This window comes from Gossypium hirsutum, chromosome D03 (assembly GCF_007990345.1).
Source record: "Gossypium hirsutum isolate 1008001.06 chromosome D03, Gossypium_hirsutum_v2.1, whole genome shotgun sequence".
NCBI classification, from domain to species: Eukaryota; Viridiplantae; Streptophyta; class Magnoliopsida; order Malvales; family Malvaceae; genus Gossypium; species Gossypium hirsutum.
Genome location: NC_053439.1, coordinates 33,518,055 through 33,532,792, shown reverse-complemented (window position 1 = coordinate 33,532,792; position 14,738 = coordinate 33,518,055). Strand labels below are relative to the sequence as shown.

The 14,738-nt window shown below is 33.5% G+C and overlaps 2 protein-coding genes across 4 annotated transcripts; both read right to left on the bottom strand.

The window, feature by feature from the left end:
- Positions 1 to 757: 757 nt before the first annotated feature.
- LOC107950750 (COP1-interactive protein 1) lies at positions 758 to 5,595 on the bottom strand. Of its 2 annotated transcripts, XM_016885704.2 has the most exons (5): positions 5,409 to 5,582; positions 4,869 to 4,926; positions 3,388 to 3,559; positions 962 to 3,283; positions 758 to 856 (listed from the first exon to the last, which is right to left on the bottom strand). In XM_016885704.2, exons 3-4 carry the CDS (start codon positions 3,479 to 3,481, stop codon positions 963 to 965), a joined length of 2,415 nt encoding a protein of 804 aa, XP_016741193.2. In that variant the 5' UTR covers positions 3,482 to 3,559; positions 4,869 to 4,926; positions 5,409 to 5,582; the 3' UTR covers positions 758 to 856; position 962. The 2 variants fall into 2 exon arrangements, with proteins under 2 accessions (XP_016741193.2, XP_016741191.2); XM_016885702.2 differs by having other exon boundaries at positions 758 to 3,283; positions 5,409 to 5,595.
- Positions 5,596 to 6,250: 655 nt separating this feature from the next.
- LOC107950749 (COP1-interactive protein 1) lies at positions 6,251 to 10,243 on the bottom strand. 2 transcript variants are annotated; one of them, XM_016885700.2, is made up of 4 exons: positions 10,034 to 10,243; positions 9,198 to 9,256; positions 8,725 to 8,906; positions 6,251 to 8,045 (listed from the first exon to the last, which is right to left on the bottom strand). In XM_016885700.2, exons 3-4 carry the CDS (start codon positions 8,750 to 8,752, stop codon positions 6,418 to 6,420), a joined length of 1,656 nt encoding a protein of 551 aa, XP_016741189.2. In that variant the 5' UTR covers positions 8,753 to 8,906; positions 9,198 to 9,256; positions 10,034 to 10,243; the 3' UTR covers positions 6,251 to 6,417. The 2 variants fall into 2 exon arrangements, with proteins under 2 accessions (XP_016741189.2, XP_016741190.2); XM_016885701.2 differs by lacking the exon at positions 9,198 to 9,256.
- Positions 10,244 to 14,738: the final 4,495 nt, after the last annotated feature.

Genomic DNA, 14,738 nt, shown 5'->3' with positions numbered 1-14,738 from the left:
AAATATCTCCCACGTGCAGTGTTAAGCAGATTTGAAGACGCAGAGATGAGAGTGATGATTTGAATTCAATGAACAACAGCAGGGGTGGGGGCAGCGAGCAGAGCCAAGGCCAAGCCAGCCAACACTGAACTACAGCTAGCTGTCGATGAGTTTAAAATTTTTCATGCTTCTCTTTTCATCGCTATAAAATCGAGAGGTTAAATTTTATTATTAATCTTTGTACTTAATTAAACTTTTGATTGTAATCAATATACTATAATTTGATCATATTTAGTTTTTATATTTTTTTAAATTTTAAATTTTCAAACTTCATCGTCAAAATGACAATTGTCGAATTTATGAGGTTTTATTATTTTCAAAATTTAACATAATAAATATATTATCATATGTACAAAGTCATACCAGTTTGTACTTTTCATATATTACTCACTAGAAATTCAATTAATAAATTAAAAAATATCATTTACTAAAACGGTAATTTCAAAATTCGAATATGGAATGATTGAACTAAATCTATAGCGACAAAACTAATAATTGGATTTAATTGATAATAAAATTTCAAACTTAAGAAAAATATAGAAATTAATATTAAGCCATTCGAAAAATACAAAAACTAAAATTTAACTGGAATGCGAGTTAAAAAATTATGAATAAAGATTGATTAAAAAACCCTGAAACATGTGGTAACCTTTTAACTCATTCCCGTGTAGAGCTAAAATGTCTGCACCTTTTAACTCATTTACCAATGCTCAAGAAATTTCTGATAACTGCAGTTTTATTATCCTTAAAAGCAACCAAGTTCTACGAGAACATAACTGAACATCACCCTGACAATTTGCTTTTATCAACAGCCCAACTTGTGGAATAAAAAGAAAAAAAACAAATGAAACAATGAAAAACAATCCATAAATGCAGAACCAAAATGAACATACTAATGTAATGAAAAATACGAGGGACTTACTCTAGGTTGCCCTCTGAACTCTGCCACTTTTCGAGAGTATTTCCTTCAGATCATCGCAGCGACTTCGGTGGTAATCTATCCACGTGCAAAGTTGCCTAATGGCCTCCCTCTTCTCCTCTCCTAAGCCTAATATACCTTCATCCTTCTCTTTTATTGCCCTCTCCAACAACTCAACTTTATTCTCCAGTTGCTTCACCGATTTCATCAGATTCTCCTTCTCGTTTTCTTCCTTGTTTGCCTTAATCTGTAGCTTCTCAACTTGTTCCCGTAACGTAGATTCTTTTTCCTTCTGATCTTTCAGTTGCTCGATCATGTTAGTCATTTCATTCATAAGCTGCTTCTTTTCGCTCTTTGTTTCTCCAACCCAATGTTTAGCAATCCTCAGCTCTTTTGATGTTTCTTCAACGCAGTGTTTGTATTTACTATAGCCTGCTTCGAATTTCTGATTGATAGCTTCAAATCCAGTCAAGGTATTACTCACGTTCCCCGAGAAATCAGTGATCATCCTGCGATATGCTTCATTGTTTTCAGACAATATTGTGATCCTTTCTTCAAGCATTCTTTGTTCTTCCATGAACTTGGCTTCTGCTTTTCTGAAACTCTCTTCTTTCTCAGTTAGTAACTGTTCCGTGACTCGGAGTTTTTGGTTTGACAAGCGGAGCTTAACTTCGATTGTGCGGACGTTCTCGACAAAAGTACTTATCTCATCTCCTTTCATTTCTAAGTCTCGTTTCAAGTCTTCGATAATTTGCTCCAAATCAGCTACTGTTTGACCCTTGGAGTGAACGATCTTATCGTGCTCTCCTGCCATTTCTTGCATCTTCCTTTCTGTAACTTCGATAAGCGCTTTGCAGTCCTGAAATGAAGTTTCAAGTTGCTTGTACTCCTCGCTTAGCTTGTTAAATGCATCTTCTTGTTCTTTAAGCATTCTCTGATGATCTGTAATCTGGTTCACTAAATCATTTTTCTCATCTCCTTTTGCTTCCAAATCTCTTTGAAGGTCCTCGACCATTTGCTTCAGCTCCGATTTCTGGTTCTCCATTTCATTCAATCTTTCGGATGACTCTTGTTTCTCTCTCTCAAGCTGCAATTCCAGTTCTGCCTTCTGGCTATGAAGGGATTCCAGCTGCTGCTGCAATGTGTTTACCTCATCCATTAAGCTCTGTACTTGATTTGATGCTTCATCACCTTTAAATGCTAAATTTTCTTCCAACAGAGCCTTCTCAGCTTGCAACGACTCCATCTCCGATAGCAGATTATTTACCTGAGCAGTCAAGTTCTCCACTCCAGATAATGATTCTCTGTTATCATCCTCAAGTTTCTTCGTGAGAATAAAAATTTCTTCTTCTCTCTTTTCTAACATCATCTCGAGTTCTGAAATACGGGATTGGAGTCCTATATTTTGTTCTCCCAGCTGTTCTGCTTCACTTGCTTTGTTCTCTAGCTGCTCCGCCATATCTCTGTTAGTTGTTTGCAATGATTCCAACTCAAGTTCCAAGCTTGTTACATGTGCCTCTAATTCTTTTATCTGAGCAGATGATTGATTCCCATGCATATCATGCAACTCTTTGAGTGTCAAAAGTTCCCTTTCTTTCTCAACTAGTTCCTCCTTTGACTGACTCAATTCAGCCATGAGCTGTTGTATTCTGCCCTGTGCCTGCTGAAACTCATTTGAAACCTCAGAAAGTTTCGAGTTAAGGGATTTATTCTCTTCCACGGCAGCATTAAGACTTTCGCCCAATTCCATAACTTGGTGTTCTGCAGATTCCAATCTTTGATTCACCTCAGCTTCTACCTTTGCAGCAGCGTCCAGTTTATGCCTCAGCTCTTCATTTTCAACCAAAAGTTTTGATTTTTCACTCTCTGATCTTTCAGATTCAAGCTTCAGATTTTCTATGGTTTCCTCTGCTTCTTGAACCTTGCTTAAAGAGGCTAGATAATCTGAATTCAAAGCATCTTTTTCTTCACTTGTAGCTGTCAGCTTCCTTTTCAGGTCAGCAATTTCCAGATTTGCTTCCTCAAGTTCTTGTTTAATGCCGTCAGCTATTTTCTGAAATTCGCTTTCCAATTGTCCATTTTTACTGTTTCTGTCTTTCGAAGAATAATCAGAGTCTGAATCTGAACTTGACGAGGACAAGGCATCTTTTTCTCGTTTTCCATGAACTTTTTTCCTCAGCTCCCCTGTGAGATGATCATATTGTTCATATAGACTTTGGTAGCGTTTGTGGAAATCCTCAATTAACTGGACAAGCGGTTCCTTCTTGGAGTCATTTTCTTCATCTTTGATGAGCTTCAATATTTTTGTCACCTTGTCATCAATTTCTGCAGTGAAGAGAATAAAACATAAACGGAAAATCCTGTTAAATTGAGAGCGGTAGCATTTCAGAACATCCAAAAAAAAAGACATTAAAATGTAGAACAATTACCTATTTTACTTCCTTTAAGCAGTTCATCCTTTTCTGGATCAACATGATGCCCAAAGAAGGACTTCATAGACTCCCTAAAACGATGCTTTCTCATCTTAGTTAGATTACCCAACAAATTTTGCTCAGCAAGTGTGCGTTAAGACAAGGCAAATCTCCATCTTGAGCATAAAATCTGACAAGCAGGATAAAGGTTAATGACGCTCTAAGTTTTCTCATGCCATATCCATTTACTTACACTCAGATACGAATGTTGAACACAATGTTTCAAGAAAAAACAAATAGTCAAAACAACAATTCTCAAGATTTAAACAGTAGACCCTCCTTTAATACTCAAAGAGTCTCGAGTCAGTCCGTCATATTCTATACAGCATGTTCTTTAATAAACAGGGTTAAAATTACTAAATCCCAAAGTATTGCATTGTAAACAGGGTTAATTCCGAACAATCCTGAAAGATCAACAACAAAATCCACCAATATTTTGTTTCCATGATCTCAAATCATTAATGCCTACCTTTTCTATCTTTTTCACCTACTAAGCAAGTGAACATTAAGTTTTCAATAAATGCTAATTCACAAACCTCTCCTACAAAGTTATAGAATGTAAGGTATAATGGTCCAAGAACCAGTACCATACATGGGCCGAAAATGGTTTACTACTGTTGAATTGTCCTGTCCTCATGTTTAATCGTGTGATACTTGACATATGAATTTGATAGTCGATAATTCATATAATACAAATTTCGAAATTGTCTGCTTGAATGAAATTTATATAGAATTAAGATTTGATGCAACGGTATATAATTTTATGTATTGTCAATGAATCACATATTTGCACATCATCTAAAATTTTTAAAAATAAATCCACTTATATTCATTTTTAGATGATGTGTCACTGCATCAAATATAAATCCATTATGTCTTGTTTAATTTAATTTATTTATATTGCGTAATCCTATCATGTCTATCACTATAATCGTTACTCCCTTACCACAGACAACCAATGAAATCAACTATCCTAACACATAAAAACTTCCAAGCAGAAAGAAACAATTGAAATATCAAATCCAAGCTCTTTTTGTTTTTGTTTTTGTTTGGGGTAATCAAGCTCAAAATGACAATCTAAAACCAACAAAAAAGAATTTTCTAATTTTTAAGCATGCTAATAAACAAGACTAATGATTTTAATTATATTATTACAAGAAACAAAAACGTCGTCGTCGTAACCGAATGGATATCTTATCATCAGTATCACCCATTCGTAAATTTGATAAATTGATTTGGAAAAAGAAAAGGTCAGCTGTTCTTCTTTTTTTTTTCGAAACATACGGTAATTCCCAGTCAATTTATCACTCAATTACTCAAAAACCTTTTATAGTATAATATGAAAAAGAGGAAATACTATTGCTAAAATTTAAAAAGGTAATAAACTGTAACTGTAACAAAAAAAAAAAACTCGTTAAAAAATAAACAGTATTATTCACCTGATTCTTCCTCTTCACCTTGTTCTCTCAGTCTTGCTTATGAAGCTTTGATAAGTTTCTACAGAAGCAAATAGATATTTTTTTAGTTCAAATCTAAAGAGAATGAATTTAACATTAATAATCGAATCTAAGATGATGTAAGCAAAAAGTTCAAAAAGTAGAAAAATCTGGAAGATTTTTGAAAAAGGCAAAAAGAAAAAAGTGAGGAAGAAGAAGAACTTCATTTACTTGAATTCAAATTCATGATCTCAAATCATTTTCAATTCTATTTCTTAAAAAAATCAAAACCACGTGGATTTTTGGGAATCTATATACACTAATACAAGAAAATTTTCAACGAGGAAAAGAGAATCCTAAGTTAGATTTATGTTTAAGAAAACGAATGGATGAAAGCTTAATTTATTTTACAAAAATCATGAAAAAAAACACAGATAACTAAAATTGAACTACTAAAGATCAAAGATTTCGATAAAAACTAGAGTTTATGTAATCGAAACAGAAACTACAGTGGTGAAAAATCATTTGATAATCAAAGATTACCTCTGAAGCAGAGCTATAAGGCTTGATTACGAAGAAGAACCAGAAAAAAATCTGAGAAAAGAGAGGCTGTGGGTTGTTTTTTTTTTTTTCCCTCTGAATTGAGAAAAAAAATTAGCAGTGAAAAGGAATAAATGGAGAAAATGAATTTGTTTGTATTAGATTTAGAGAGTGCACTTTCCTGAGCCAGTTTGTAGCTTTAGATTGAATCTTTGGAAATTCTTTTAATAATAATTAATTAACTTACCCTTCCATTTATTATTTATTGCAGTTATACCCTTCTATTCCCTTCAATTTCTCGTCAGAAGAAAACGCGAGATGATTTGATTCCTTTTAATCGGAAAGAAATAATTAAAATTTTCCCGTGCTTTTTGGTGTTTTCAATTTTCGCATTTATTTGAATGTCGTTGACTGATAGTTACCGCAAAAATAAGGATTTTATTAATTATATTACTTATAGTAATAATTTCTTTTGACCCAGAAGCATTTATCATAATTAATACCATAATTTATAATTTTATTAACTATTTTTAAAGAAAATTCACCAATAAAATAAGATGAATATAGAATATAATAAAAAAATTAAAAATTGAATATATAAAAAATATATTCCAATTTTGATGGCCGCAGACCATGGATAAAATAATTACCATATTTTTAATACATTATTTAAATTACATTAGTGTTTTTTCTTTTTGGTGAATAAAATAAGAAATTTTACAATAAGTTAAAAAGGAAAAGTTACCTATAACTGTTAACTATTCTTCTTGTCAAACACCACCCTAAAAATATTCAATTGACCAAATATAAAAATCGATGAATAAGAATAAAACTAGATAAGAATGTAAGAATTTTCTTCTTTTTTTTTTACAAAAATTAATGAATAAAGTAAATAGACTTATTAGATGGAAACAATGTACTGGTGACAGTTCAGACAGTGTTACTTTCCTCTAAAAAAGAATGAATTTAAACATTTGAAAAGAAGAAGAAAAAATCTTAAATTTTAAAAAGTTCATATCTTTGTCTTGATTCTAACAGTCAACTTTGAGACCAATTCCTTGAGATAATCACAGTTGGTACGATGATAATCAATCAACAAACAAAGCTGCCTTATGGCTTCCCTCTTTTCTTCTTCTCGACTCAACAATGTCGCATCTTTTTCTTTATTAATCTTCTCCAATTCTCCCACTTTTTTCTCAAGCACACTCACAGCTTTCAATAGCTTCAACTTTTGTCCTTCTTCTGAATTCGATACCTTGTCATTTTCCCTTTTCTTTTCTGCATTATCTATCAGCTTCGTCAACTCAGTTTCACAAGTAACAAGCTTTTGTTTCAGTTCTTTGTTTTCTTGCTCTAAACTTTCTTTTATGTTCTTGTAATTCTCTTTGTTTTCGTAATGTGTTTTTTCAGCAACCGCGATCCTTAAGCACAGAAGACGGATGTTATCATTGAGTTTCTGGTAGAATTCTTGTGCTAAATTCCCCATCTTTCTTTCTATGTAATTTAACTTGTTTCCTGCAGATAATTGTTTGATAAGCTTTGGGTTACGTTCCATGGTTTTCCTAGTATGTTCTTCTATTTCTTTCATCATTCTCTGTTGGTCTGCAATCTGTAACTCCACTTGGTTTTTCTCCGTCACATGATCCAACTTAACCTCTGTACTCATCTGAGTTGTTTGTTTTTCCCTTTTAGTTTGGCAGTCCTCAAGTCTCCTCTCTCTAAATAGTGCTTCCAGTCCTAGAATTCTTGAATTCAGGTGAGCATTTTCCTCTTTCAATCGATTGATTTCATGAACATTACTCCTCAATTCATCTTTGGATGTAATTTTCTGTTTGCGTAGAGCATCAACCTCCGATTCCAAGTCGATCACCTGCACCTGTAAGCCTTGGTTTTCCTCTTTCAGAGTTTTCACTTGAACCTCTAATTCCGGCTTCATTACATTTCCTCTGGCTTCACATTGTTGGGCACGTAAATAGTCCACTTCCTTTTTCAGATTGCAGACCTGTGCCATTGAATTGTTGATTCTAGATGTTAGGTTCTTTTCATTTTCTTTGAGTTGCTTCATGAGTTTAGTTACTTCATCTCCTTCCTCCCAAACCGGCACATACATTGCGGTATTTGTCTCTCCTTGCTGTTTAGTTTCAGCTGTCTTACCATCAATCCCAACTTCAGAATCTCTTTTAGGCTCATCTTTGTTGATGGTTTCTATTTCTTCTGTTTTACTTGAAGCAGACAGATGACCTGAAGCTAAAGCTTCGCTCTCTTCGGTCTTAGAGGCCAATTGGTGCTTCAAGTCAGCATCTTCTTCATATGCACGATTAAGTTCTTCCTTGATGTTATCTGCCATCCATCTATGGAATCTTCTATCATTATCAAATGTTGTGTCAGTGTCATTTTCTCTATCCGTAGGGGAGTAATATTCTGAGTCTGAGCCAGATGAATAATAGGGATGACTTTCGTTTCCTTTTCCTTTTCCTTTGAGAACTTTCTCTACGGACTCTCGTTTAAGATGTTCATATTGCGCAGAGAGTGACTGGTACTGTCTGTAAAACTCCTCAACATGCCCAATAAGTTCTAGCTCCCTTTTCCTGCTTTTCCTCTTGATGAGCTTCAAGATTCTTTCTACTCTCTTTTCAACATCTGTGAAAAACAGGGAAATTCTGAATCTGATACATCAACATCAAATGAAATATGTATGGAAGAAAATGTTAAAACTCTTACATTATCTTAGTCAAAAGCACCTGAGATCTTACAGCACGGAATCAATACAACAACGAACGCAAATCAGGAGACTTGACAAAAGCAATTGACATTAAACAATGACAAAGAATTACTAATAAGCTGACAGTCATAACTCGTACGATACTAGAAACAGGATAATACTACAAGGCACTGTCAAGTTTTTCTCTAGAGGGCAAAGGTTATAAGCAGATTCCCAAACCTCGATTTTGAGGAAACATAAAAATGGTGAATGCAACACTACAGTTTCAATACAACTACTTGAGGATGACAAAGGGATTTTAACTTTTCACTGACTAGTGCCTAATCTTTAGCCAAAAATGCACATAACTTTGCAGACATGCATCCATTAAGATTTACATTGAGGAACAAAAAGAAAATGTGCCTATATTGGCATGAAATGGATATAGAAGTCTCGACTGCTGAATCCTTATCTCATGTTATCTTTGAATCTACAAAAATAATGTAAGAGGATGATAAAAGGAAGGTAACACGGGGGTATATTACCGAGGGTGCAAAATTTGGTTTTTCAGCCAAACAATGTGTGCATATTTTCGGGTTTTCATCAGCTTTTACAAACCTGGCTTAATCACTTCCACTTGCTCCATTGTTCTGAACTTTTGTGTATCAGGATAACAACCCTTAGAGGTCGTTGTCTGGCTTTTTTGCTTCTTCTCCAATATGAAATTTGCTGCGAACTTAAAGAATGGATCCCCAAGCCAAAAAATGCATGCTCCATCTCAAACACATCAAGCTAAATATCTGAAAATAAAGGTGACATAGCATTAGTAAATTATTTTTCACATTGACACATTCAAACATAACAAAGTCCTAAATCAAGCATATCCTCAAAAACAGCTTGTGCATTCACTATTTTTTTAGATGGTTTACACTTTATCCTTAGTTTTATTCCTCCCTAGCCAATACCAAAAATGTGCATTTCATCATAAGCAAAGTCATAAAAGAAGTAAGCTAATTCATCTTTTACACAAGAACGGTTCACCAGGCATTTAACCAAACTCTTTAAAATTCAAAGTCTGGCAAAATTTTGACCTTGGAAACAAGTAATAAGACATGCCTGTCAAATCCTTCCATGTGCATTCTTGACATATCTGCATTATGAATTCATTAATTAGAACACAACCTAGTCAAAATTCCTAATAGGAGATTGTTATGGGCCGGAAATATCGTTGATTTTGATACATAATCAGATCAAATAGTGCAACAAAAAGCTAAAAAGACAAACCCTTAATTGCCTTCAACACGGTACCGCACATTATATTTGTATCCGACACTCATTATCGGATAATGAGTAACATGTAACGATTATTCTACATAATAGTTGATTTTGACAATAAGACCCACCAAAAAAGAATGGTGGTCCATTGATAAATCAGGATTTCCAAAGATTGGGTAATGGATAAATGGTGGCCAAGGTTTGATACGTCATCTTCAAAGGCAACAACAACCCCCACCCGTTTCTTCACCAATTCAGTTCTGAAATTCAAACACATTGTCTTACTACAAGGAGAAAATATACCAGCTAACATCCAGTTCATTGCCACCCATGGCCTTCAAATAGGTTTTTTAATCACAATATTTAAAATTTAATTATGGGATTAAGCGTTAACACGTCGGTTATGTTCGATAAGGAATGACATTCGCTGAAAGCTACGTAAAATCCAATTCAAAATTCAAAATTCAATCTAACCATTATTTATCTTAGATGAATCGAAAGATCAGAAAATTCAAATTTGACGTATCTAGTTTTTTATTTCTGAATTAAACATGAAATTATTAATTTGAATGATTTTCTTCGTTTTATATTCCATCTTCGTTGACAATCAAACGAAGAAAAAAAAAGAAATTGAATTGAAAGCAAATATTACCTGAAAATCGACGGCGGATTTTCTCTCAGCGGATCAAAAGGGAATGCGAATTGATAAAATGATGGAAAATTAGGAAACATTTTCAGGTGAAAAGAAAAAAGGAAAAATAGTCAAAAAAGTGAAATTATAAAATAGGCTTTCGGTGTTTGTGATGTTTCCGGTCCATGAGAACGGAATTTTGGCGGTTTCTTTTTTATGACACAAATAGCCCTAAAATTTCGATTTCTATATTTCGATGGAATCTCATTTTATCGGCTTGCAAAAATACGCGATAATTTCATTTCATCCTAAACAATAAAAAATAAGTGGCTAAAATTTCAAAACGTAAATGCTACGTGGGTGATGTCCCGCGCTTTGTCTTGTCCTAAATTTTTAATTAATTTTTATATTTTTTAATTAAATTACTCTATGGTATATTTGAAACAGTGAAGCATTAACCTTTAGGTTTTTTTACTCTATTATGATAAATTTATTATTTATTAGGGTAAATTAAACCAACAGTCACTTAATTTTGAGGTAGTTGATAAAACAGTCAATCAAGTTTTAATTTAGTCACTCAATTTTCAAAAAAGAACAAATCAGTCCTTTTAACCATTTTTCGTTACAGACGTAACGAAAAAGTGACATGGCGGTTGACGGATTCCTTGTTGTCATTAACAGTCTAACTGGCCGATTAGCACCAATTTAAATAGCCCATTTTAGCACCAGTTTAGGGTTTAGACAGTAGAAGAAGAAGAAAAAGAAGAAGAAGAAAAAATAGAGATTCTAACCATGATTTCGGTGTGCTATTATGGAAACCTAGCCAAATTTAACACGTCTTGGTCCAATGACAACCCAAGTAGGAGGTTTTTTGGGTGTAAGAAGTTTGGTAGTGGGTTTCGAAAACTATGTCGTTTTTTTCTTAGTTTGATCCACCATTAACGCCCCGTTCACAAATTGTGTTGTTGGGTCTTCTAAAAAAGCGAGGACATTGGAGGATGCAATGAGGAGGGAGAGAAAAATTTGGGTTTTGGTGCTTTTATTTGAAATATTATTGTTGTTTTTTAAACCCTAAACTAACTTATGTGATAGTTGGTGTTGTTGTTGTCATTAGCAATGAAAACCAACTTATGTGGTTACTAGTATTGGGAGAGTATTCATTCATGGTGAGTGGAAGCTAGGGATCCTAAATGTAATGGTCTATAAAGGGTAGAAGTTTGCTTACAAACTTGAAAGTTGAAAGACTAATTGTAATGGAGACTATTCTCACACATTTGTATTTCATTTCATTTCATTTTCTGAATGTTTAATATTCTTTTAAGACTTGAAAGGATATTTGGTTATTATTTTTTATTTTCTTACATTGCATGGATCAATGCTTAAAATGGTAGAAAAGATAAAATAGATGAAAAAAAACACATTGATCAGCATTAAACTTCTTTCATAAATTAAGGCCAAACTATTTACAAAAGGAAAGGCAAATTACTGCCAAATTTACCTACAATTCAATACAATTGAACATATTTGAATTGTAAGTAAATTTACAAAAAAATTCAGTGACCATATGCCTAAGTTTAGATAACAGTGGCAATCATAGGCAAATATACAAAAAATAATCTGCCTAAGTTAAGAAATTAATAGAAATTATAGGTAAATTTACACAAGTTTAAAAAGTTAACAAAACAAACGTCCTGTTCACAATGTCATCATTGGTCTGTCACATATGACTCCTGAGTAGAAGGCATCCATCTAACAGTGGTTGGTTTCCTCTTGAATGGAAGCTTTTCTCTTAGGGCAACATCTTATTGGTGAGTTGGGGTAGTTTGTTGAAGAGTTGGGGCAGTCTCTTGTTGAGTTGGGTTAGCCTGTTGCTGAGTTGGAACAACCACTTGGTTATGGACACCAACTTAGTGTCTTTTGACCTGCATGAACAAGTGAAATCCATCAAACAAATTGCATTTATAAGTAATCTAATGGACCAAAGGTAGATGACTTATTGGAACATTTTGGCCAACTTTCCCTCTACAACTCCTCTTATTGTGGCCTAATTTCTTACATTTATTGCACCTCATTTCCACCTCTCTCTTCGTCAACCTTTCTGTTGTTTCTGGTTCATCAGGTTTTTTTCCTTCTCACCTTAGTAGGTTTGCTAGGTCGCCTTCTTAGTGTAGGAGGAGTATTGACTGCATGTTTGGCATAGACCTCCATTGCTTAGGACCCCTTATTGGCTTTATGAAGTTGGAGTGAATGGTAAGCTGGGTTTTCTTGGTGTACCAAGTTTGTACATAAGTTTTTAGGCATTCATCTTTTAGATGAATGACAGATATTGCATGCATGTAAGGGATGCCAGTGAGATCCCAATTCCTGCAGGAGCAGGAATTCTCAACTAGGTCCACCACATACTGACTGCCTGAACCACACCTAACCTGATATTTGTCCCCATCAACATCTGATCGGCCTCACCAACAATCATGCACAAGGCATAAATATATTAAAAAATGGCAGAATAAAGACATACATGAATTAAAAACATGTGATCAGTCCCATCAGCAATCATACACAAGGTAGAATAAAGGCATAAATATATTAAAAAAATATCTATTTACCTCAGTAAATCTTTGATATTGACATCCAACTTTTTCTTGACCTTTGGACACAAGATTCCTTTAACTTTTTCAACTTCTTTTTCTTTTTGACAATCAGCAACATAATTTTAGTCCTAGTTGTTTCCATCATGGTCAGAATAGGTTTCCCTCTTGCTTCCAATATCACCTACCAGTAAGCAACATAAAGGATTAGTGAGACAAATTCCTTAATGAACTGCATGTCCTTAATGATTAGTAAGTAACATAAATAATAGATGTTTACCTTGTTAAAGCATTCAAAAAGATTATTCATCATGTCAGACTGACTCCTAATTGAGAAGTGGGACCTTAACCAATGTCTAAGGTTCTTTTCCTTCAACCAATCATAAGCATGCTGATTTGTATTTTTCAGTTTAGCCACGACATCCTCAAAGTCCCTTGAAGTGCTTGCTCTAGCAGCTTTCCAAAGCAAATATTTCAATTCCTTTATTCAGAATCCAGCTTTCTTAAATTTGGCATGTAGGTGTTTAACACAGTGTCTTGTTTCTACATTAAGAAACAACATAGATATTGCTTCTAAAAGTCCCTGCAAATAGAACAAAAACAATTTAAAACTTTGACATACCATAAACCCTAAATAGAAACAACATAAAACAAAGTAGACAAAAGGAGTTTTACCTTTTGTTTGTCAGACATGAAAGATATCTAGTATGAGCTCACAATTTCCAAGTCTAATGCGAGCAACTCCAAGAACCAGAGCCATGATGCTTGGTTTTCACTTTCGACATCAACATATGCAATAGGATAGATGTCATTATTTGCATATATCTCAACAACTGCTAGTAGGTAGCCACCAAAGTAACACTTTAAGAAACATCCATCTAAACTTATTATCCTCCTACAACCAACCCTATACCCATCTTTGTATGCCTGCAAACAAAGATACATCCTTTGAAATAACCTGTTATCCATATAATAGATTGTTATTGTTCCCTTATTTTGGGTCCTAACCTCCAACAAATACTCATAAATCTTCTCATATTAATCCTTATAAGCTCCTTCAAGTAATTCCAATGTCATAAGTTTATCCCTCCTACATTTGGTTAGTGAGACAAGGCAAAGGAAATCTCTTTTGACATCTTATTACAATGATGTCAAATAATAATTGGGATTAGTAATGAACTTTTCTTTATAATGTTGATTTATCCAAGCTGAGGTTACATTATGATTTTTATAGACTTTAGAATAAGTATGGTTAGGGATTGAACTCCTAATTTGCCAAGTCTGGTCAGTAGGGTTGTTAAACTAAGCTTTATTTGATAAAAGATTTTGATATCAAATTAAAAGTGTTTTTGAATATAAGTTAAAATTGACAAAATAATTTTTAAATTTGAAGTCTAAGAGATAAAACTTTGAAACAATTTTAAAATCAAGTGCAAATGATTTTAACCAAGTTAAAATGATTTTCAAACAAGTCAAATTTGCTCCAGGACAAAAGTTATCGATACCTTATGGACAGGTATTGATAATTTTGGAAATATCGATACCTTAGAAAAATAGAGACCAAAAAGGCATTTTGTTTAAAGAAACCCTAAAAATGGTATCGATAATTTTTGAAAATAATCGATACCTTTCTTAAAAATGATACAAAAATAGCATTTTGTTTTTCATAAACCCTACGAAGTATCGGTCCGGTATCGATACCTATTTTAGGAAGTATCAATAAAATATTTTTTAAGTATAGATTATTTCATTCTAATGGTCACTGAATTAGCATTTATGACAAAAAAATATCGATACCCTTTTTGGAGGTATCGATACTTGCAGTTGCAAGTGAAATAAATGCTCTGGTTTTACATCCCCAACGGCCATATTAACTTCACCAACAACCTCAACGGTTGGAAACTATTAGAGGGTATAAATACCATCTTTCAAAGTCCTACAACATCTAAGAAATCACTTTCAAGAAAAAATCATCAATTAAACAACCTTAGAGATTAAATTTCGTATTTTTCTTACATACACTTGTGAGTTTTATCTCTATTCTGTTGCTCAAGTGTATCTCATTGTATTTGTGCTTCAATTTGTAAACAATTTTATCTTGTAAGGATTGTTTCTTTGTTTTCTCATTTATGTCTCTT